Source organism: Harpia harpyja, chromosome 6 (genome assembly GCF_026419915.1).
Source record: "Harpia harpyja isolate bHarHar1 chromosome 6, bHarHar1 primary haplotype, whole genome shotgun sequence".
Taxonomy (NCBI): Eukaryota; Metazoa; Chordata; class Aves; order Accipitriformes; family Accipitridae; genus Harpia; species Harpia harpyja.
The window spans coordinates 63329121-63351191 of record NC_068945.1 but is presented as its reverse complement, the minus strand read 5'-3'; the positions used below and the strand labels follow the sequence as shown (position 1 = coordinate 63351191).

At 47.3% G+C, this 22071-nt stretch overlaps 1 protein-coding gene across 2 annotated transcripts; it reads right to left on the bottom strand.

The window, feature by feature from the left end:
* Positions 1–5396: 5396 nt before the first annotated feature.
* Positions 5397–20773, bottom strand: PHYH (phytanoyl-CoA 2-hydroxylase). 2 transcript variants are annotated; one of them, XM_052789769.1, is made up of 11 exons: positions 20754–20773; positions 19347–19460; positions 18757–18889; positions 14796–14851; positions 14111–14221; positions 13827–13992; positions 13065–13146; positions 11083–11264; positions 10150–10299; positions 8601–8732; positions 5397–6432 (listed from the first exon to the last, which is right to left on the bottom strand). In XM_052789769.1, the coding sequence occupies exons 1-11, from the start codon at positions 20756–20758 to the stop codon at positions 6379–6381; spliced, it is 1185 nt and encodes a 394-aa protein (XP_052645729.1). In that variant the 5' UTR covers positions 20759–20773; the 3' UTR covers positions 5397–6378. The 2 variants fall into 2 exon arrangements, with proteins under 2 accessions (XP_052645729.1, XP_052645730.1); XM_052789770.1 differs by lacking the exon at positions 19347–19460.
* Between the last annotated feature and the right edge of the window lie 1298 nt (positions 20774–22071).

The following is a 22071-nucleotide window of genomic DNA, read 5'->3' as shown; positions in this document are numbered from 1 at the left end:
CTTGTGACCCCGTGGGGGGCTCACGCTGGAGCAGTCTGTGCCTGAAGGACTGCACGCTGTGGAAAGGACCCATGCTGGAGCAGTTCGTGAAGAACTGCAGCCCGTGGGAAGGACCCACGTTGGAGAAGTTCGTGGAGGACTGTCTCCCGTGGGTGGGACCCCACGCTGGAGCAGGGGAAGAGTGTGATGAGTCCTCCCCCTGAGGAGGATGAAGCGGCAGAAAATAACGTGTGATGAACTGACCGTAAACCCCATCCCCGTCCCCCTGTGCCGCTGGGGGGGGTGGTAGAGAATCCGGGAGTGAAGTTGTGCCCGGGAAGAAGGGAGGGGTGGAGGGAAGGTGTTCTGAGATTTGGTTTTATTTCTCATTACCCTACTCCGGTTGATTTGTAATAAATCAAGTTAATTTTTCCCCAAACTGAGTCTGTTTTGCCCGTGACGGTAATTGGTGAGTGATCTCTCCTATCCTTATCTCGACCCACAAGCTCTTTGTTATATTTTCTCTCCCCTGTCCAGTTGAGAAGGAGGGGGAGTGATAGAACAGCTCTGGTGGGCACCTGGCGTCCAGCCAGGGTTAACCCATCACACCCGCGCACGCAAATGCAACGGATAGTGGCAAGTGAGAGGAGCAGCTGAGGAGGGAGAAGTGAGAAGGGAAAAGCTCGGGGGAGAGTGAGGAGGAAGAGGCACGTGCAGGGTGCAAGCAGTCAGGGAGAGCAGGGTGGGAAGCATGGCAGCAGGTCTTGGAGCAAAGGACGCCTGTACGGATGGCCCTGCTGCACCAAGCTCAACAGGAGGCAAATGCTTCACCCCATACGTTGGGTCCCAGCTTTGGTGGAAATGGGAGTCATGGCCACTCGGGTTCTTCAGATGTCCAGGGCGCTGCTCCTACCCACAAAACCTCCAGGAGGGTCTTTCCCCTTCTCTTCAGGCATCACAGACAGCTGATGGAGACACAGGCACTGGTTGAAGCCCAGCTGTGGTGCCCTCCTCAGCACACCTCCACCTCCCAGAACGGGGGGACAGCAGACAAGTCCACCAAGCGCTGGACTCCGTTTGAACACCTTCCTCCCAGGCTTTGCAGCACCTCTTCCTCTCACCAGTTTTGCTCTTGCCGCCTTGCAACGCTCGAAGCACAAGTTTGGGTTGCTTGGACAACTGAGAACAAGAGGTACACAGGCTGGGAAGGAGCCACCACCTCCGGCGGCTCATTTTGGTGAAGACATGGAGTATTTAAACTTTTCCCTTCCCCTCACACACCCCCTTTTGGGAATAATGTACTCACAGGCATGTTAGCCAACCGAGCAGGCAATATAATACTTGGGTACACTCAGAAGCAAGCAAATGCTTTTGGAGAGACTGGCACAGCAAGGCTCAAGATTGAAATAACTTCATTTATTGTTTGCAGGATGCTGGGGAACACTGTCGAATTAAAAAAAAAAAAGCCTTTGTTCTAACAAGCCATTTTTAGTTTTTCAAATCCATCTCTCTCCTCCTGGTTCCTGTGCCCTTCAGGAGTACCTCCTTCAACACAAACCTGCCAAGGAGCCAGGAAATCCAGACTTCTCCATACAACCTCCTCACCCCAGCCATCCAAGAAGAAGAAAGTCATCAACCTGGGAAAGTCAAACTCTCAAATAACGCAGCAAGTAAGCTTCCTTGTGTGCTTGCAGTTTGAAGCAAGATGCCGAGTTCAAACACTGCTTTTCCTCCCAGCTCAGTGCAGAGCTGCAGATGAATCCACAGGTGTAAGAGCAAAGGTCTTGCAAAGGCAATTGTGAATGTGGCTTTTTCTCCATTAACACCTTTCAGACGGTGAAAGAGGAGGCTGGGGATACCGAGTGCAGCACTCTTTGCTTCTTACATCAAGCATCCAAGAAACATCTCCGGGATCCTCCATGCCCCATTTCAGGCTGTGGAAGACCACCATGTCTTGCACTATCCAGGTCACAACACAGCCAATGTGGAGACCACTGTTGCTTTTCCCTCCTCCCTTTCCACCCCAGCCCCAGATCAGAAAGGATCCAGGAGCAGGGGCTGCACCCAGATGTGGGGATAAGTGCCGTAGGACAGCATCCAGCCAAGCGGTTGGGTTTGGCTCTTCCACGATGGCTTTGACAATGAGGAGACATCACCAAGAGCCCAGGTCACTGCCCAGCACTTACGAGGTCCGCACAGCGCTCGGGGCAGAGCTCAACCCGCAGCACATGCAGCATCAAGATGATGGTCCCGGGGTGCCATTTGCTCCTTTTCACCTCCCCTGCGCATGTGCTGGTGCCTCTGCACGCCCAGGAGCCTCTCAAGAAACTGTGGGTCTCACCACCCTGGCTGGTCGAGGGGCAGGAGTGAAGGAACAGGAAAGTTTGGGAACAGGAGGGCTTGTTGCTAGAGGCTGGGAAGAAGGTGGGGAAAGCTCAGGCATGCTTCTACATGCTCCCTTTCCTGTACTCTGCTCATTTGCAGCTGCCAGCAGCTGCCATGATGGTTGCGAGGGTGTAACCAACAAGTGTGCAGAACCCAGTGCCTGGCGCGCTCAGTCATGCACCGCGTCTGTGCTGGCATGGGTGGTTTGCTAAGTTAAACAGCATGATGGCTCCCATCCTCTAAGAGTGCCCTTTTGGGAAAGAAAAAGCCTGGAGGGGAAATCCTAGAGTAGGGAGAGAAGGAAAAGTGAAGCTAGCTTAAAAATGGAGAGCTGCAAACAGAGGTTGGAAGTGTCTTGTATTCCTCTCAAGTTGGGACATGCTTAAAAATTATATATTCAATGTACACTATCCTTAGCAGTACACTTAGTACTCTCATCTGCCATACATTAACTCTGTGAGTGATATTTGAGAGGAGATAAATACTGAGATTGAACATGGATCCATAACAGACCCACAGCACAGTTCAGAAGATGATTTTTGACATCTTTGCACAGTTGCCACCATGCTGTAGAGCCTCACTGCTCCTGCAAAGTGGACTTCAGCCCCACCATGTCACGATTCAGACTAGCTTGTGCCATTGGTGTGACAGTCAGTTCATCATCACTTTTCCCTCAAACTCTACACTGTGAAGCAGACACTGCTGAAAGGTGGGGATTGTCCTGATGGAATCTGCTCTAGCTTCATCGTTCCCCCTTCCCTGGGCCAACTTCACAGCCCACGGGTCAAGGCACTTGCTGTGAGAGGGAAGGTGAAGGTACGGCTCTTGCTGCAAGGACCAGAAGTGGCCTGAATGCAGCATGTCCTCATTACAAACTGGGGTCAACTTCCCTTCAGTCTCTTCTGACTCCAAAAAAGGCGGACCACAGGCTGAACATGGTAATTCTCTTGGCAGGGCTCTTCCTTTTTTTCACATGAGCTTTTCACAGGATAGCAAAAAAAAAAAAAAAAAAAAAATCACCTTTCTGAAAATAGCTTGATACTTTGGGATTGCAAAAATCATTGAGGGATGGGCAGCATCTTTGGGAACAGCACTTGGGTGTCTGCACTTGTTCGTCATGGGGCTGCAGCACCCTGCGCAGGTTTCCTCCTGGAAAAAAAGTTAAGCTTGGGACAGCAGGTGACTTGGTTAATTATTGCTTTTGCTCTCCTTCCTGCTGTCGCAGTGGCAATTCAAAGAAGAGGGAGTTTGGACCTGAAGGCTGGTAAGACCCTGCAGCTCTCCTGTGGCCACAGTCACCCGCCTGACATGCCTGAATCAGCTGCACTGTACTGCCAGGAAACCAAACCCTAAGAGATATATGGCTGTGGGTTTTGGTTTTTTTTAACCCAGAAAGCCAAGTGCTGGAGACTGAGATGAATCTTTAGCCACTGGTGGGGCATGTGCTTTGGAAACCTGTGACTGCAGAATCTCTGCTGGCTGGGATGGGTGGGAACAGGAACAAGAAATCACTTACCAGGCAGATGTCTCACACAGGAGGTCACGTTTACATGAACTGATGAAGCATCCTTTGGAATCCAGCCCTTCCTCAAATATCCTGTGAGGAAGTGCTTGTAGATCCTTACTCTCCCAGGGACATGGTCCTGCACCCATGAGTGTGTAGCTTTGCTGAGAAGGAGCCAAGAAGCCCTGCTGGACCTGGCTCTGCCCAGGGTCATTTTGGGGGGCAGGGATCAGACTCCTTGGCATTGCTAGGGTGCAGCTGAGCTGGCCTTGCACACAGTTGAGAGGAGCTTGCCTAAGCTTAGTCCTCCCCAGGCTCTGGAGCGTCTGCGACCTGCGGAAGGAGACTCGTAGGAAGGAGTGATGACATGAGTCTCTCATCAGGTGGGACAACTGCTGAATTTAGATGATCTGTGAGGTCTTTGATGGGTTTGTTCTTCTGAAGGAGGAAATTTAAGCCTAAATCCATAGGCAGAGATGTGCAAATTTTTAAAAACAAAGCTAAAGTTCTTCCTTCGTTTCTCCCCCAGCCACAGGAAGAGAAATTCAGAGTCTGGAAACTGGGAATCTGATGGACACCTGTAGCTCTTCTCTATGGTCACAGCTCCCTCTGCAGCCAACTCAGCTACACCAGTAACACCAGACAGTGAAGTCTCTCCACGAATCCTGTGTCGTGAACCAGATGGGATACTCTAAGTTCTCACAAAAATCCCAAGAGCAGCACCAGCTAGGCTGTGAGACAGAGCTCAGCAAAGTCAACACAGGAGCCTCCAACTCACTGGAAATCATTCACTTGAGCCCGTGCAGCAAGACCAGGCTGAGAAGGTCCAGGTCTGGAGAGGCACAACAGCACATCGCCCCAAGAGCGGGATCAGTGCCAGGGTTATACAGAGGGCATGGGAAGAGAAGCAGGCACCAGGATACTCAAAATCACCCACTGAGCAGGACTGGGGGTCTGTCATAAAGTGCCCCCCTTGTCAGACTTCTTCGTGTTGTGGTCAAACCAGAGGCTACCGAGAGGATATGTCTGTCTCCAGGTGGAAGCCACAGGCCAGACACCTCTCCCCACCACCAAGGGTTTAGGACCAATGCAGTAACTGTGCTCAAACCTCACCTTGTTTAAAAAGCATACAAAGAAGAAAAACTATAGATGCTGCCGGAAGAGGAAGAAGCACAAACCCCTCCTCTGCATTACGTTGTCATGCATTAAATGACTGCAACAGCTTTGACTTGCAGCCACTTCTCTAGGCAGTCCCCCTGGGGGAGAAGATTTTGAGCCCTGTGGGTCAAGGACAGGACTGCATCTGATCTCCTGCCTCAACTGAGTGACCTCCCAAGCTGCAGGATAACAGAGCAGAAGGAGCCCCGAGAGCCTGTCAGTGCAGCTTTTGCTGCTGTTTTGGGACATCTTCAGGTGGAAGGGGGGACTGGAAAAGAGCTGAAGATTGATGATTTGCACTGGGGTAGTCAACAACGCACCCACCACCAGAATTTCTGAGCGGCAGGAATAACACAACACAGCCCTCGAATGCAGTTTTGCGCTGATTTAATTTGTATTTCAAAAACAGATTCTGAAAGCAAAAGAATCTTTCAGAAAGCAAGGAAAAACGTTGTGAAAGGCAAGAGGATCATTTCAATGCACGTCGCTCCACCCTGCCACCAGTGCATCCTGAGGAGCATCCAACTGATTCCCCAACCTGGCAGCGCCAAAAGGCACCTTTTCCCAGACCCACCAGACTCAAAGGAGGACTCGCTCATTTCACACAGCCTTGGATCCGTTGTACAAGGCCAATGGGAGGCTGATTTGCTGGCTCAGTAGTTCCCAACCCTGTCAGCCACATATTTCATTTGTGCCAGCGCTGCTTGGTAAGATATGATGCCACACCAGGTCATGTCTGAGGAACTCTACTAGTGATCATGTTGCAGCCCATCAATCCCATTTTTCCATGTGAGTGGTTGCTGCTTCCCCTTTATCCAGTTCCTTACACCATTGATTCTGCTGGTACCAATATCCCCGTCTTCATCAGCTGTACTAATAACTTCCCATGTGAGCTCATACCGAGCTTGCGTGAAACTCTGATTCATTTTATTTCTTTTGCGTAGAAAAGGAAGTTGGAAACATTAAAAAACACACCCTTGCATAAATTCTTGCATAAAATCTTATGTTAGTATAGCATTGTTCCAAAGGTATGTCATGTGAGAAACTTTTAAAAAACAAGAATGAAAACACCAAGAAAATCAAAGTGTTCTTTCAAGACCTTAATTCTGCAATCGTCTAAGATAACCACAGCAAATCTGTTTTTCTAGGTTAGGTTTTCTTTGACATTCAACCTCACTGCAATTATTTTGTATTACTATAAAATGTTTTGCGATGCAGCATTTGGCTAAGTTACCAATACAGAGGTCAAAAAAGCACACATAATTCTGCCTGCTGAGGCAGGGTCTGCACTCTCCGATCAGAGAAGCTCATTCTCAGGCATGTGTTTTCCACCCTGCTCTTCAGAGGTTGTTCTACAGGTTAATTCTTTCCCCTTGCACAAGCCGTGCTCGGAATTTCCAAACATCCTTCAAAAAAAAAAAAAAAGAGACAAAGGAAAAGCCTTAAGGGCCAGCAAAAACAGTGACCAGGATTCCAATTTACAGAGATGGAAACAGATACAGCATTCTCAGCTTAGCTACCTACCCATAAAAACATACCAAAACATTTACTGAATATCATTTCAAATCCTAAATATCAAGAACAAAAATACAGCACTAACTAAGGAAGAGGTGCAACCTCCACCCCCAGGAGACAGCTTGTTTGCAGGTGTTACACAGATGGTAAGATGCCCATGGTTCAATTCTGGAAGGCGGCAGAAGAGGAAACATGAGCAGCAGAGAACATTACCCTTGCAGAAGTCACCCTCGTCTTCTTGTGCACACAGTGCCTCCCTTGTGCACCTTTGGGTGATCAAAAAAGCTCACCAACGGACTACACCTCGCATACTGCTGCCCATGAGCAAGTGATGTTCCTTGTGCAGCAGAAACCAGCGGGAAATAACGGATATGAATGCAAGCCCTTAGCCAGAAATCAGGTGCTGGGCAGACATTGCTGCAGATTGTAAAGAAGAGACCACCACCAGTGTTTGCTTCATGGAGGTAAGTCTTGGGCAAGCTCCAACCTCAGTTTCCCTGTATGGGGATTACTTAGTTCTTATCATTAGTCTTGTGAAGGTGAAACATAAGAGCTGGGTACTCCTCTGGGAGAAAGGTCCAACTCTGGTTAAAAAAAAACCTTAAAGCTACATGAAAACACACAGACTCATCTGAAGCTTGTATGGGCACAACCTCATTTCCACTCATGAGAAGGAGCGAGCCTCGCTACGCATCACTTTGGATTTCACTGTGTACCTAAATAACTCCAGGTACCAAAAGTCAAGACAGCTGTAACTTTACAGACAACATGTAAGATCAGGCTTGCAAAACACAGCTGGACACCCCACCATACCAGGCACACTGTGGGAAAAACTAATCCACACCAAAAACCCCAAAGGTGAAAAAGAAAGTCCTCCTTCCAGAATGCCCTGGATATTGTAACATCTGTAAAATATGTAAATTTTAAAAGAAAATCGCTGTTATATCTAGACTTTACTGCCTTGATACTGGCTATGCACATATTTGAGAACTGCTGCGGATTAAGAAATTCATAACAGTTCCACCCCAATAACAAGGTTTATTTTTCTTTCAGTGGCTGAATCCCTGAAGAATGTAGATTTGATTTCTGTTTTACACAATGATTTCAGTTATTCAGCAAAAGTCCATTACACCCTTTTTCTTTTTTTTTTTTTTTTTGAGGCAGATGTATATCGCTGCTGACATACCTGCTGTAGCCCCAAGTCTAAACAATTGATGTGGGATTATATTTAACCAAAAAAACTCAGTCTTCTATTACAGTCAGATGTGGCTACTTGTTTTATAAGGAAAATCCACCTGCCATTCAGAGGGGAAACTATAAGAACTGTGGACATACAAACCGTGGACAAGAACTGAATTTATTGCACCTTCTTATACTTGCAAATTCAAGGCAAGAGATGACCACATCTACGTAGTGCAGTCCAAATATAACTGCAAAGAGCTCCGGTTCACACACACTCCCCACAACAAACAGTGAATCAGGAGATGCAGTGAAGGGCAAAGCTTGCACAGACTTCACCTATTCCTGCCTTGCCACGTTAGCCCTCCCCACTGCTACCCAGTGGGGCGAAGTCTAGACCCCTCAAATGGTGTAAGAAGTGCACGTGAGCAGCCTCAGAGCTGAGACATCGCAACAGCAGAGTCTGCAGCTCCTCCTCACTTATGCTACATCATCAGTTGCAGTCGCATAATGAAGTGCTGATTTAATCTCCCCCAACTCAGCCAGCACTGGAAGGGATCAAGGTGTGCTCACAAAACCCATTTTGACAAGCAGAGCTGGAGGAGGAACTTCCAGAGCTCAAGGGATGGGAAGGGGCTGCCCAGAGAGCAAGGCCACTTCTCCAGCATAGCAAGAAGCAGCCTTATGAGAAAAAAGGCCCCAAAAAAGCCTGCCAGTCATCCTGTGAACATCAGGTCTTTCATTCTGCCAAGCACCTCTGCTTGGCACAGCTTGATCTGCCAAACTGGGCAGAGCAAAAAGCACAAATCTGTCGCACGAGAGAGACTTAGGAAAGGGAACTGACCTGGACTGTAACAAAGGGCATATAGCCAAGTCTTACCCTGAGCTCCACAGAAGTCGTGTTGTATTTCTTGTGAACCATTTCTACCACTTCTTTCTCCAGGTGCTCTTGGGTCGTGTTCTTAACGTCAATGTAGTAGCACTCAGAGCTGGCAAAGTGACAGCTTATACTCTGCGTGAGGAAATCGGGCATCACTCACTACTGCATTGATTACAAATGACCGGTGGAAAAAAATCTCATGCATCCCAGATCATGGATACCCCACCCCTTCCTTACAGATCATGTCAGCAAATTCCTTCCTCCTTTCTAAGCACTCCTGCTCTCTTGAGGATGTCCCACTGGAGAAATTTGCCTGCTGACATGCTCTTCTTCCTTCCCTCCTCTCCCAAACAGTCCCCCGGCATGAACCATACTACTTGATCTCAGAATATCAGCAACTAGAGGGGGAATAGGGAAAGTCAGGGTGGGAGCAGACCTGTGTGTCCAGTAAGGGTTCTTACTTTCTGTGCCCAGATGGTCATATCAAACCACTTACTTTGTAATCAGTTCTTGCTTAAGCAGAGTCTAGAGGAAATAAATAGAAATGCCTCACCGGAAAAAGCTGTTCTTTCATTACATGAGCTATGCCAGCTGTAAGCAAGATCACGCCAGATCTCAAAAGGTGCTGGACCATAACCTGGCTCAGAGAGATCCAGGATACTCACTGATTTACCCCAAAGCAGACAAATGTTGGGATTTGGCACAGTATGAGGAAGCTCTTGTGTTTCTGCAGGATACTAAACAGGACTATTGCTCCACTAGCCCGGAAAGAGCCAGCAGATGAGACTTTCGGTAACTGATGTCCTCTCTGCTTTCAGGATTGCAGGAGGAAGAAATTCCACACCAGTAAACTGCTACTGGGGCTGAAAGAACAGGCTATATAATAGTCGATGCAGGTAAACCAAAATAAAAATAGAGCAGCCTGTGTTGCAGTGCATGAGGGGAAATATCTGCATTGCTACCAGTGCCTACAGTAGAGGCTACAGTTAGTTCCCTTATGTGCCTGGATAAATCCACTTCTGAGAAAGGATCAGGCCTCCAAAGGAGGGCACTTTTGCCTGTTTCAGTTAAAAAATCATGATGCAAAATGAATAGATGATGTGTAATCAAATCTCTAATAGAAAACTGGGTTGTGTTATCATATAAATAAATATTATTTATTGGATGATGGAGGCTCCTGCTATCCAGAGATGAGATACCAAGAATGAAGGGGGAAGAAAGTTAGAGAAGCTCCTGATATTTGGGACAGCTGAAAAGGAACTACTGGAAAAGCAAGTCTAGCCAGCCAGCCAGGCTTCAAACATAGATTCAACATCTAATTACTACTCTGGCTCTGTTTTTCTCAAGCAGCCCCACAGCATGCTCTTCTCCCAAAAGACAGAGATGTTTAAAAATGAAAAATAAAAAAGAGAGTGTAAAAGTATATAAGGAAGGTAAAAACTCATTAAAAAGTTCATCCACATATTCGTGAGCTTGGAAGGGGGGGGATAGTTTGATCAGTTTTAAAAAATAAAAATATCAAAAGCTATATCAAGAGATGGTTTCCTACCTTTCGGAAACCTGATGTCTTGTTTATCCCAGAGCCATGAATGAGCAGGGGATGGAAGAACACCGTGTCTCCCTTCTCCATGACAAGGTGAACCCTGGGACTCTTCTCATCCTCATCAAGCAGCCCATGGAAAAGTTTGTTGGCTTTACCCTAGAAAAAAAGGCTGAGTTGAAATCACTCAGTTAAAATTAGAGGAAGTGCCGATTCTCAGTGCAAGGGACAGCAGGGACAGCTACTGATCTGCTTTCCTCTGGACAGTGTATTCGGTATGCCCAACTAAGATCCTGCACATTTGTCTACAAGTCTTCCTACTTCAAGCCTGAAGTACAACAAAATAATACTTTTTCTATTTTCTGAAGCTGGGTTCAGACAATTAAGAACATTTCTCAGCTGGAGAGAACAGAGAAGAGCACTGGGGAATCCCACAAGTGTGGCCTGATGCCATATTGGGGTCCAGCCTTCTGCTCCCAGTATAACCATCACCAACGCCAGGCCAGGTCAGGAAACATCTGTTCATAAGTGGAAGATACCGCTTGATATTTAATTGCATCCAGTTGTTTACTATCCAATTTCTCCTCTTTGGGACAGTACACATGCTCACCAGGCAGGAACAAATTCACAGGAGGAGAAAGAGTCCTCAGACTTGGCAAGGGCAGTGGAAAACAGTTGCATGTGTTTATGCCGTTATGCCAGGACACGCTGGACAATTTCTAGGTGAAGGTGGGAACAGAGGCAAATCTACCCAGGTTACATAGAGTGAGGCCAGCCAAGTAACTCTCTCCCAGAGCAACAAGTCAGCATTTGCACAAACAGAAAAACCATCCCTGAAAACCTCAGCTTTGACCTGCGCATCATCACTCCATGGTGAGCTCTCCCCAGGCAAAGTGTGGTCCTCTCATGCACACCCTTCCCAAGTCCCCTGTGATGATCTACCTCCCACTTTGGATAGCTGTGAGGCTTCAGGGGTTCCTTGTGCGTCCCTGGCTGCACAACCAGGCAGCCGTTGTCCTGGTCAGCCCTCTCCATGGCGGTCCAGGCGCACACGATGCGGGCCGCAGGCCGGAAGGGGAAATAGTGCAAGTCCTGATGCATGGGGTGGAGAAAAGTCTGTTTATCTGCAACACAGGTTCAAAACCTTCAACCTCATCAAATGTGACACAGCCTTTTCCTTCCCGTTAAACCATTGCACTTGTTGTGATATGTCCTAAGAAGCTGCTGCTTGCCACTGGAGAGACTCTGTGTACTCAGTGTCTGCTCCAGCCCACCACTGCCTTGGAAGCCAAATGGGTTAGCTTACACCCCATCCCAGGATGGACCAAGAGGACAGTGGTGGCTCTTGGGTCAGCAATGGCATGGGGACACAGTGAATGCCAGGAGGCTGCCTGGCTGTGCGATCCCTCAGAAGACTCCCTTTTGCTGGCCTTCACCACCAACAACTCCCTGCCAAGTTTTCACCATTTGCTTTGGCTGCTCTCCAGCTTTGTGAACTTTAACCAGAACGGTGTTGCGGAAACCTTTCTCGGTACAAAGACTTCCAAACAGCCGTGATGTCTGTAGTCACTTGATCTATCGCTGTGTTGCAAGCAGAATCAACCCTGTCTGTGCTGCATCCAACACATGTTTATTTAGCCTTCTTTAAAAAAAAAAAAAAATCATCTCAATTTATGGACTGCAGCCTCCCCAGACAGTCTACCCAGCACTCTACTAGCCTTCTCCCTAGAGGCTTTTTGCCATGAAGTCTAAACAAAAACAAATGTTTCCAAAGTTGTGTTTGTTACTTCTTTTCCCACTATGGAAATTGAAACATATCATCCACACCCAAACAGCCTTTTATATATTATTTATATATTTATTTTCCCATTGAGTTTGCTCCTCAAATAGATACAGTTAGGATGTTTCCACTTGCCTCATTTGCCATATTATTTAGACTTTGGGCAGTCTCAAAAACTCTCCTGAGATCTGCACCTCTCCTAAAGTACTCCTCAAAGATATTGAATGGAGACCTTGCAAATATGGAGCAGCTTCCCATTTCTTGTCTGTTATTGTTTTGGTTTTACTTTGAAAATGTAAGGTCTCCTGTTGAATTTCCAGACCAAAATGACACAGCCTTCTGTGGAGTATTTAAGATGACAAGTGGAGATGACTTGAACAAACTCAGTATTTTAATAACTCAGGGTATTATGTATCTGCTCAGAAGCTGCACACTTGAGAATGAGAAACATAACTCAGGTCTCAACTTCACTAAACTGAAACAGCTTATGCAGAGTCAAAACTACTTTGAAAAACTGTAATATGGTTAGTCCAGTTCTCTTCCTCTCTCCCTGCCCATCACCCTTGTATAAATTATGAGCTCAATTTCCAGCACCAGGAGCCAAAGTCAGGCTTCAAAATCCTTCTTTTGGCACCTATTCAAGTATCTTCATATCAAAGCGCTGAGCGTGCAACAACTGTCAGTGAGGTCAGGAGCATATAAACTCCAAGCAAAGGATGATCTCTGTAATTTATTGCCTTTTACCGAGGTCCACGGAAGCACTTGTTTTCAACACGTTTGAAAAGTCAGGCTTAAAAAGCATGTCATGTTTTAAACCCTGGGCCTTTATGCAAGTGCAGCTGGCTGAACAGGGAGCTTGCTTGCCCACTTTAAACATGTGAGTGGTGCAGCCAAGACAACCACCATCTTTAGCAAACAAATATCCACTGAACACTGAAAGACAAGAAATGTTATCTCATTAAGCCAAGGTAAAAAGAAAACAAACTATTACCAAAGTGGCCTCATAAATTTTCAATGTTACTTTGTTTTAATTTGTCTCATTTTTTTCAAAGAGCTTTTCTAAAACACTAAGTTCAGTTTTGGCCAGATAGACAGCATACACACAACAATTTCTCTATTTTCCTCTTATCCAAGTTTTCCTTACCAGAATCTGGAAGTTTATTTATCAGCATGGTGTGCATTGCCATGATGTTTGGCCCTGTGAAGCACTCAACATATTTGAGGATCTACAGGGAAGAAAATATTAGAAAAATAAAATACTAGAAGCATGAAAGACAAGAGGAAAGATTGCTGAGGAAGCTCTGGGCCCTGGATGTTTGGCTGAGGACTAGGGTACAGGAGGAGGAGGTTGGGATGGAGGGATGCAGGACGGGAGGCAGGATCTGGCATGGCACACAAACAGGCATGGTGGTAGGAGGCCAAGATGGAAGATGGTGCAGCAGGCTGCTGGGTGGGGTTGAAAAGATGGGGAGAGTCCTACTTCCACAAAGCTATGGCTGTCTGCCACAACATGAATATTGGCTACACAGTTGGACCTGCCCAGAGAGCAGATGCTTTGCCTGAATAAAAGACATTCAGAAAATGTTGCTGATCTGTCCTACTAGCCTGGCATGGTTTGGGCTAGTCGCATTCCTGACTGGCTCTGCACCACAGGAGCAGAGAAGCACTCCTTTAAGTCTTCTGCTCTGACCACCATCCATCCCATGTTCACGCAGAACACTCTTAAAAGATGGCTTGATATTCCTTCCTCGCATATGTACTTATGGGAGTGACATACAGGGGCTCTAAGGGATAAAGGGTATAGCTTTAGCGGAACCAAAAAAAGCTTCTTCACATAGGCATTAAAACATTCATATAGGCTCTTCCACCACCATACCCCTTTTTGTTGTTTTTTTTTTAATTTTACCTCTGGCAGAGTACAGTATCTGAACAACTCTTTGTCTTCCTGGAAGTCCTGCACTTTATTAACTACTTTTTCAGACTGACCGTACTGGGATCTCAGGGACTCATCTTTCATAATCATAGCTCCTGGTACATTGACCTCTTCTTTACAGATCCTTATGAACTCTTTCCTGCAAAGCAGAGGGAATGTCCATGTTGGGAGAGTCCAGATTCCTCCAGCTTCCCAGAGCTCCCTCGGGATGCTGCTGCACACAGGACCCCCCAGCACCTTGGGCAAGTGCCCCATACCTGAAGCGCTCAATGTCTTCGTCAGAAACAAGCTTCTTAATGAGCAGATACCCATTGTCTTCATAGAACTGCCTTTGCTCTGTGGTGAGCATATCGTTGTCCAGGGTGTAGCTGAGACACAGAGGAGAAACACGTTAGTAGGGCTGGGCAGAGCAATGGGACCACCGATGGTGAGACCCGGCAGGAAGATGGTGACATGTGGGGGATCAGAGGCTGCTGGGGAGAATCAGTGAGAAACCCTCCCTACTTGCATGTTCACCTCAGCTCTGCAGGTGTACGGCTTTTCCCATGCCCCAGCAGAGCTGGCATGGTATGTCCATGGCTGTGCAGCGCCTCTGCCCACAGCCACCCACTACTTCTGTGACAGAATTCAAAGCATCCCCTTTGTGCCCTCCCAAAGTGGAGAAGTGAGCAGGAAAGCTGGGATCGGTCCTCAGCAGCTTCACTCTCCACAGCGATACTGAAGCACACGGGAATAGTCTCTGCAGTCAGGTTATCCACTCAGACATTTTCAAGATGCATGGTTAAGCTTTTTTATTAAACTACAGTTAAACAAAGGAGAATATACCCTCGCAATATGAAAGGCTACACAATACCTAGTGATCAACATGTGTGCTAGGGTGGAAAAAAGAATTGAGTTCTGCAGGTGGTTTTTTTTATCTCTACAAAGGAAGATACAGCTTACCAAAAACTCCCTGGTTGAGGAACAGCACTAGCTTGGGCTGAAGTAGGAACGCTTGTCTGGGATGGAAATTAAGGACTATACGCTCAAGCACAACAGAGTAGAAGAACACCTATACACATGTCCTGAATCCTACAATGTGGTTCATCTTAAAGATAAATACTGTGCTGGACATTCAATTCATGTTCTTGTTTATTTTGCTTCTAAAAACATCTTTCCCACCTTCAGAGTTACACACCTGGCAGAGAAGTATAAAATAACAGCATAATACGGCCTTGTCCACACATATAGAAGTCAGTACAAAATGCCTGAGACTCCAGAGTAATCCACAGGCCTCGATTCATCTCCCAGAACATCAAGACACTCCATGAGATGCTCACTGGAGATGTTTACTTGCCCAATTTCCCTCCCTATGCTCCTACCCAAAACCTGCATTGCCTCCTGGGGGTGCTTCTCCATCTCTCCTCTCCTAACATCGGTGCCCCAAATTTGGAGCCAGAAGTCATATGGGGTGAACCTAGGACTTCACATTCCCATGCGGTGGTGCAAACCCTCACCTTCTCTCCAGTTACTGCAGAGATTAGGTCCCTCCCAAACTGGATAGGGAGAGCACAAAGAGAGCAGAGCTATGGGCTTGTCCTCCACCTCAATTCATTTCAACAGGTCTAAATAAACACAGTTGTGTTCCGCTATGCAGAGAGAGGCATTCTCATGACAGAGCAATTAAACCCCACTTGCTAATGAAGCCTCACAAGAGCTTTGTGCATGGTATTGAAGCTTCACCCAGGGGCAAGGACAAAAAAAAAGCATTTTCATGCAGATCTCTGCATCTGCACATGCATGTTTGGAGACACCCTGTGCTTTGAGGTTTTATGTAAACCAAAGATTTTACTGCTCACCACTACCTTCTAAATGTGCCATAAAAGCATGCACGTTTGCGGAATAAGAAATAGGTTTCATCACAATTGTGACCTCGGTCCCTACACCAGGAAGCTTAAACATTAGCTGATCAAGAGTCACATACGGTGGTGGGAGAAGAAACATGACACATGCAAAAATGTGGAGCAAAAATGATGAGCCAGAGGAAGGAAAAGGTGCTGAGAACTGGATGGAAGGGAGACGGAAAGAAGAGGACATGGGGAGACCAGGTGGAAACCACCACAGCAGGTCCCAGAGCAAGGGATTCCCCAACTGCTCCACACACCACATTTCAGGTCCAATTTCAGTGAAAATGGGACTCCTGGCCATTCAGGTTCCTGAATGTCCACAGACAACTGATGGAGACACAGGCACTGGTTGAAGCCCAGCTGTGGTGCCCTCCTCAGCACACCTCCACCTCCCAGAACGGGGGGACAGCAGACAAGTCCACCAAGCGCTGGACTCCATTTGAACACCTTCCTCCCAGCCTTTGCAGCACCTCTTCCTCTCACCAGTTTTGCTCTTGCCACCTTGCAACGCTCGAAGCACAAGTTTGGGTTGCTTGGACAACTGAGAACAAGAGGTACACAGGCTGGGAAGGAGCCACCACCTCCGGCAGCTCATTTTGGTGAAGACATGGAGTATTTAAACTTTTCCCTTCCCCTCACACACCCCCTTTTGGGAATAATGTACTCACAGGCATGTTAGCCAACCGAGCAGGCAATATAATACTTGGGTACACTCAGAAGCAAGTAAACGCTTTTGGAGAGACCAAAGCACAGGCACAGCAAGGTTCAAGATCCCCAGAAGCTTTTCCAAAGCACCTCCCTGCAGAGTCTCAAGGGATAGTGCAAATTCCTGCATATCCAAGACAAGCACAATAAACTTGTGTAGTTCTCCTAGAAACCATCTCAGAGACACCTGGTGAGATGGTGCTGGCCTGACAGCCACCGCTCTGCCAGCAGCATCAGGGTTTGACCTGAAGCCAAAGACCCAAATCACTCAAGAGGTACAGTTGCTTTCTGAATCTCTCCTGTTTGCCTGCATTTTGAGGAAACCTTCACTTCTACACCTGGTGTGCTGTTTTTCTTCCAGTGTCCCAAACCAGGCAGCACCCAAGCTGAATTCACAGCTGTAGTAATGGAGGTCTTCCACAGGCACTCCTGAATGTGGCTTTTTCTCAGCTGCCTTCCTGTAAGGAGATAAATGGTGGTGTTACCTATGCAGCACTCCCCTCTGGCTCCTACACCAAGCTCCGAAAATCTGCCACATTTCACGTTCCACTGCTTCCTCTCCTTCCTGAGGCCACACAAGAGGACTCTGTGAAGGCAGAGTTTTTCCACTGTTACACAGAAATAACTCATCCTCCAATATACCGATACAACCAACATACACCAATCTCTAATATACGGATCACTAAAAGCAACTACAGGAGGAAACTGGGTATGTACAAGATGGTATTAAACTCTCTATTATGCAGGTTTAATTTTAAATAGAGAAGATCAGGATGCTCTCTTTTCCAGGCTGGGAAGATCTGAGCCTGGGGTGAGCCACCAGAAGGCAGCTAACCCCTGCTGCAGGGCTCACTAAGCAGAGAGAGGTGGGTGCACACATCTGCGCCCCAGCAGGGCAGTGCAGAGACCCCACAGGCTTCGGGCAGTTTTCATATTTTGTGTCTCTGGTGGTGACTGGTATTGCTGTCAAGATATTTCTCCTTTTGTAAAAGGAGAGGGAGGCATTTTCTGGAAGGAAAAGTGACTGTCCTACCCAAATCACCAAAGCAGACTAAACCAAAACCCGTGCACTCAGGTAACATATATCAAATAAATCTATTCTTATTAGGGTCTGTCATTTACTTTATCCACATGCCTTTCTTGCCACAGCCCAGCTTAGACATATTTTTGTCCAAAGCTCTTTGCATCAGGACCACTGTAGCTGGATTTAAAAACAAAACAGTTTGTGCAGCGCCTCTCCTTGCTTCCTCTCTTTTCACAACCAGGGTGCTTTTCCTAGCATTTATTTCCAGTTTTGTGTTCCTACTTGCACCTTTGTCTAATGGCAGTCTCAGTCAACTACTATCCATCTGTCTTCATATTTTTAATATATTTGAAGACTCCTACATCCTGTTTGATCACATCCTCTTTGTCAATTTATTAAAATTCAGAGGTAACTTGTCAGCATTCAGCTCCCACCAAGAATCAGCAGCATTTAAATTTTTTTTTTTTTTTTTTTAAAGCAAGATTTACGGCAGCAGCTTTAAAAATACTATCAGCAAGCAGCCTTCATTTAACTTTTGGAAACACTGGACAGACCAACGTGAAAACTTCTTTCTGCCCTGGTTTCCTTTCTCTGACCCATCATAAAGCTGGCAGCCTCCAACATTTCCACCTCATTTCCCACTCACAAACCAAACCTTGATGTTTTTCCTGCTGCTGGTCTACAAGTCAAGTCTGTACCTCTCAACCAAGTCTGAGACTTGCTGTGCAATTGCTAAACCTTGCAGAGTTTATCATCTCCCCCAAACCCACAAATCTCTAGGAGGAGAATTCACTGCAGGTAACCCCCCTGCTCAGTGCTGGGGCAGATGTGCCACGGGGTGCTGCCAAGAGGTGGATGGCTCATCAGATGCACGTCCCAGCACTCAACAGGCTGCAGGGCTGAAGCTGACGGAGAAAGCACCAGGCAGCAAGGTGTTTTTGGGGTGGGATGGGTGCTGACCCCAAAACACCAGTCGGGCCTGCCAGGGGAAGCGCTGCCCCGGTGCATCCCCACTCGCCGAGGGGCTGCATGGGGCACAGCCCCCCTGCACCTCACCACCCCATAACCAGGGCACATGGCAGGGACCTTGCCTCTGTGTCCTTCCCGGGCAGGGTGTCCTTGTAGGGCAAACCACCACCGAACCCCTCCTCGGCACCCACGCACACACAAGCACGCAGGCTGCAGGGGCGATGGGCAAAGCTCGCTGGGGTGGGGGAAGCAGAGCCCCGACCCCAATGGGGACAACATCCCCCTCCCCGCCGCCCCGACCCCACATCAGAAAGGATACGGGAGCAGGGGTTGCTCCCAGCCGCGGGGAGAGGTGCCGGAGGATGGCGTCCAGCCGAGCTGCCGGCACTGACTGCTTCCCATGCTGCTCCATCGCGTCCGGGCAGTCGGAGAGCTCTGTCGCCAACCTGACCCTACAAACACAGCCGGAGAGGAGCGGGGCCCTGTTGGCGTCTGCAGCTTTCGCCTCGGCTGCACATGCGCCAGCAGCCGTGCATGCTCAGAAAGGCTGCAGAAACCCTGCCGGGAGCCTGTAAGGGTAAGTTGGCAGGGTTTGCAGATGGGAGGGCCTGCTGGAGGCTGGGACGTACGTGGGGAAAGCTCAGCACATGCTTTTGCACGTCCCTCCCCGCCTTCCCATATTTTTCCCCTTCTCTGCCAGCAGTTACTGAGCTGCAAGGATTTCGTCAGCCCTATGCAGAGAGCAATGCTTGGCGGTCTTGGGCACAGACCACGGCCAGCACGGATATTTTCTTTATCTCCTGACTGTCAGAGCTTGCCTCATCCCTCCACAAATCAGTTTGGAGAGATTTTTATGGCTCCACTGTCACCCCAGCGTGGTGGCGGTGGCGGAGTGTGTTTCCCAAGTACCTCATTTGCATTGAGAGAGATCTGGGATGTCTGCAGCCTGCATGAAATCCACACCCGACGCAGGGTATTGTGCTGGGTGGCCTTTCTGTGCAGCCTTCTGGGACAGCTCTGATGCTTTTGAGTAAGAAAAGAGGGAAAGGAACAAAAGGAGTCACAGTGCAGCACCTGGGGAGGTGGGAGGGGAGGAAAAAAAAGCCCGGAGGGGAAAACCTGGGGTAGGGAGAGGGGAAAGAAGCATAAAAAATGGGCAGTTGCAAAAAATAAGCTGTAGAGGCTTGGTGTTCCCCTGAAGCTGGGATACGCTGAAAAGTGGCTTATTGAATAAACACTGTCCTTGGCACACTCTCATCTGCCTTAATTAACACCATGAGCGCATCAACTGACACATTTGAGGACAACAGTATTAAGGGGCTGAAAACACCCCCATAACTAAGACCTGCAGCACAGTTCAGGAGATGATTTTCATCCTCTTTGCACATGTCCCTGTTGCCACTGAACCGTAGTGCCTCACCACTTCTGCAAAGTGGACTTCAAGCCCCCCGTGTCATTGTTCAGACTAGCTTGTGGCATTGGTGTGACACTCAGTTCATCCTTCAAGCCCTATGCCATGAAGCCGATGCTGCTGGAAGGTGGGGTATCTCCTGCTGGAATTTGCTGTCCTTCATCTTTCCCCTTGCCCTGGGCCAAGGGGATTCATCTCTGACTGGGACATAGCAGGGAGGTGGGGAGAGAAGTAAGAGCTCCGAGGAGGATAAAGGTGGGAGGAAGGCAGTGTGCTGCCTGCTCCAGGTCCAGCCTTGCAGGCTGCTCTCTCACCTACTCTCCCAGGAGATGGAGAAGTTGGGCATCTGGATGAAAAAGCCGGGAGAAGAGAGAGGAGTGGTGAACTGAGGGCAGCAAACCCAGTAACAAATACACTGTAATAATATAAGCTGGATAGCAGCATCAGGAGTGGAAGGAAATTTTGCTAAGAACTTGCATTATTTTGCCAACCCAACATATGCAAATAGATCTTCACACCTGCCAGTTTGTTCGTAAACTCCTTGCTCATGAGCAATCCAACCAGGCCCTGATCCCAAAGATACACCATCAAGAGTAAGTCCCCTGTTGCTCCAGGCAGTCTCATGATGATAGGGTATGCACCTATCTGTATCACAGCTACTTTAGGAGGCTTAACTTCATTGTGCCACAGGTTTTGCTGGAATCCGAGGTGACATGTTGATGGATCAAAAACTCAGCTGTCAATATACTAAGCTTCATGTTAGTGCTACAGATAAACAGAAGCCAAGGCATGGATAGGAGGTGCTTCTGAACTTAACCTGTATCTTAAAAGCTGATTCCCTTTAAAACTCAGTGGCAAAACTCCCAGTGATTTAAATAAAGATGTACCAGAGCAGGCTTACATACTCCATTTGTGGCAGCTGCCTGGACTGGGTGCATTCCTGTTTACAGCTCTTATGGTCAGTGGTTCCACGTATGCTCGGTGGAGTCACTCTTTTCAGAGGCTACAACAAAACACAGGCTGTTCACAGAAGTGGGACAAACAAGGTTAGGAACCCAGAAAAAACTCCTCAAAACAATCTGGTGTAGTCAGAGAGGCAAGCGTACAGGCACGGTGAAGGCACAACTAGCAGCAGCAGTGACAGCACCCAGCCCTTCATTGCCAACAAAATCAGACCTTTGACTCCTGAGCTATAGGAAAACTCTTAGTCATAGGTAAACAGAAAGTTAATAAAAGTCCCTCAAATCAAATTCAAGTGAGGAGGAAGGGGAAAAAAAGAAAAAGAAACAAGAGTAACAGTTTTATTACTGAAGTCCTAATTAGAACTGCACTGAAAGGTGTATTTACAATTCAGATATATGCTGCAGTTACCTTCACAATCCAAACTGAAACAAGAACCTCAATAAATCTTCATCTGTTTCAAAATTCAAGAAAGAGTCCCATTGAAAAGATAAAGAACAACAACACTACACATGCCAATTCTGACACAGACCTGTTTCCAACATAGATATTTCTTCCACTGGTATGTGTTTGACAGCATCTTATGCAAAGGTGTCTTTCATACCTGAAAAAAATAAGCAAAAAGTAGTTAGTGATTTTGCTGTACTGATTTAGGAGTTTGAGAACTAAGATGCTTTTATACATACATAATACATGCTTAAATACATATATATATGCATTTTTAAACAAGAACAACCTCAAAAAACTAATCTCTCTGTGCATTGAATACAATTATTCCTTTTTACTTACTGCTTCTCTGGTAATCTTGATAATACTACCAGTAATACCCAGTAATACTGGCTTATGCAGTAACTGCCATGTCACTGGACCACCCTGTTATATCACACCCCAAAATGATTCAGGATACCTCATCCACCTTGGCACTGAGGAGTGGGTGGTTGAGGTGACTGCCCTTTATTTGTACCCTCACGCTAATGCAGTCCACGATCAAACTTTAATACAACAGAAGATTGATCTCGGGCGTTGCTGGCACCACTCTGGGCTGCAGTGCTGAGAACCACACAGTGACATCAATGGCACGACAGCTGGTTGTGGTGTAGCTATGCACTCTAAAAACATACATGTGTGGACATGGATGAAAAACCCTGTCCTTTGCATCTTAATCTGATTTTTATTAAAAACAAACCCAACCCCAAAACAGTCCAGAGTGAATAATTTTCAAATCTGTTGATAAGCTTCACTACAGTACAGACTGAATTTCAT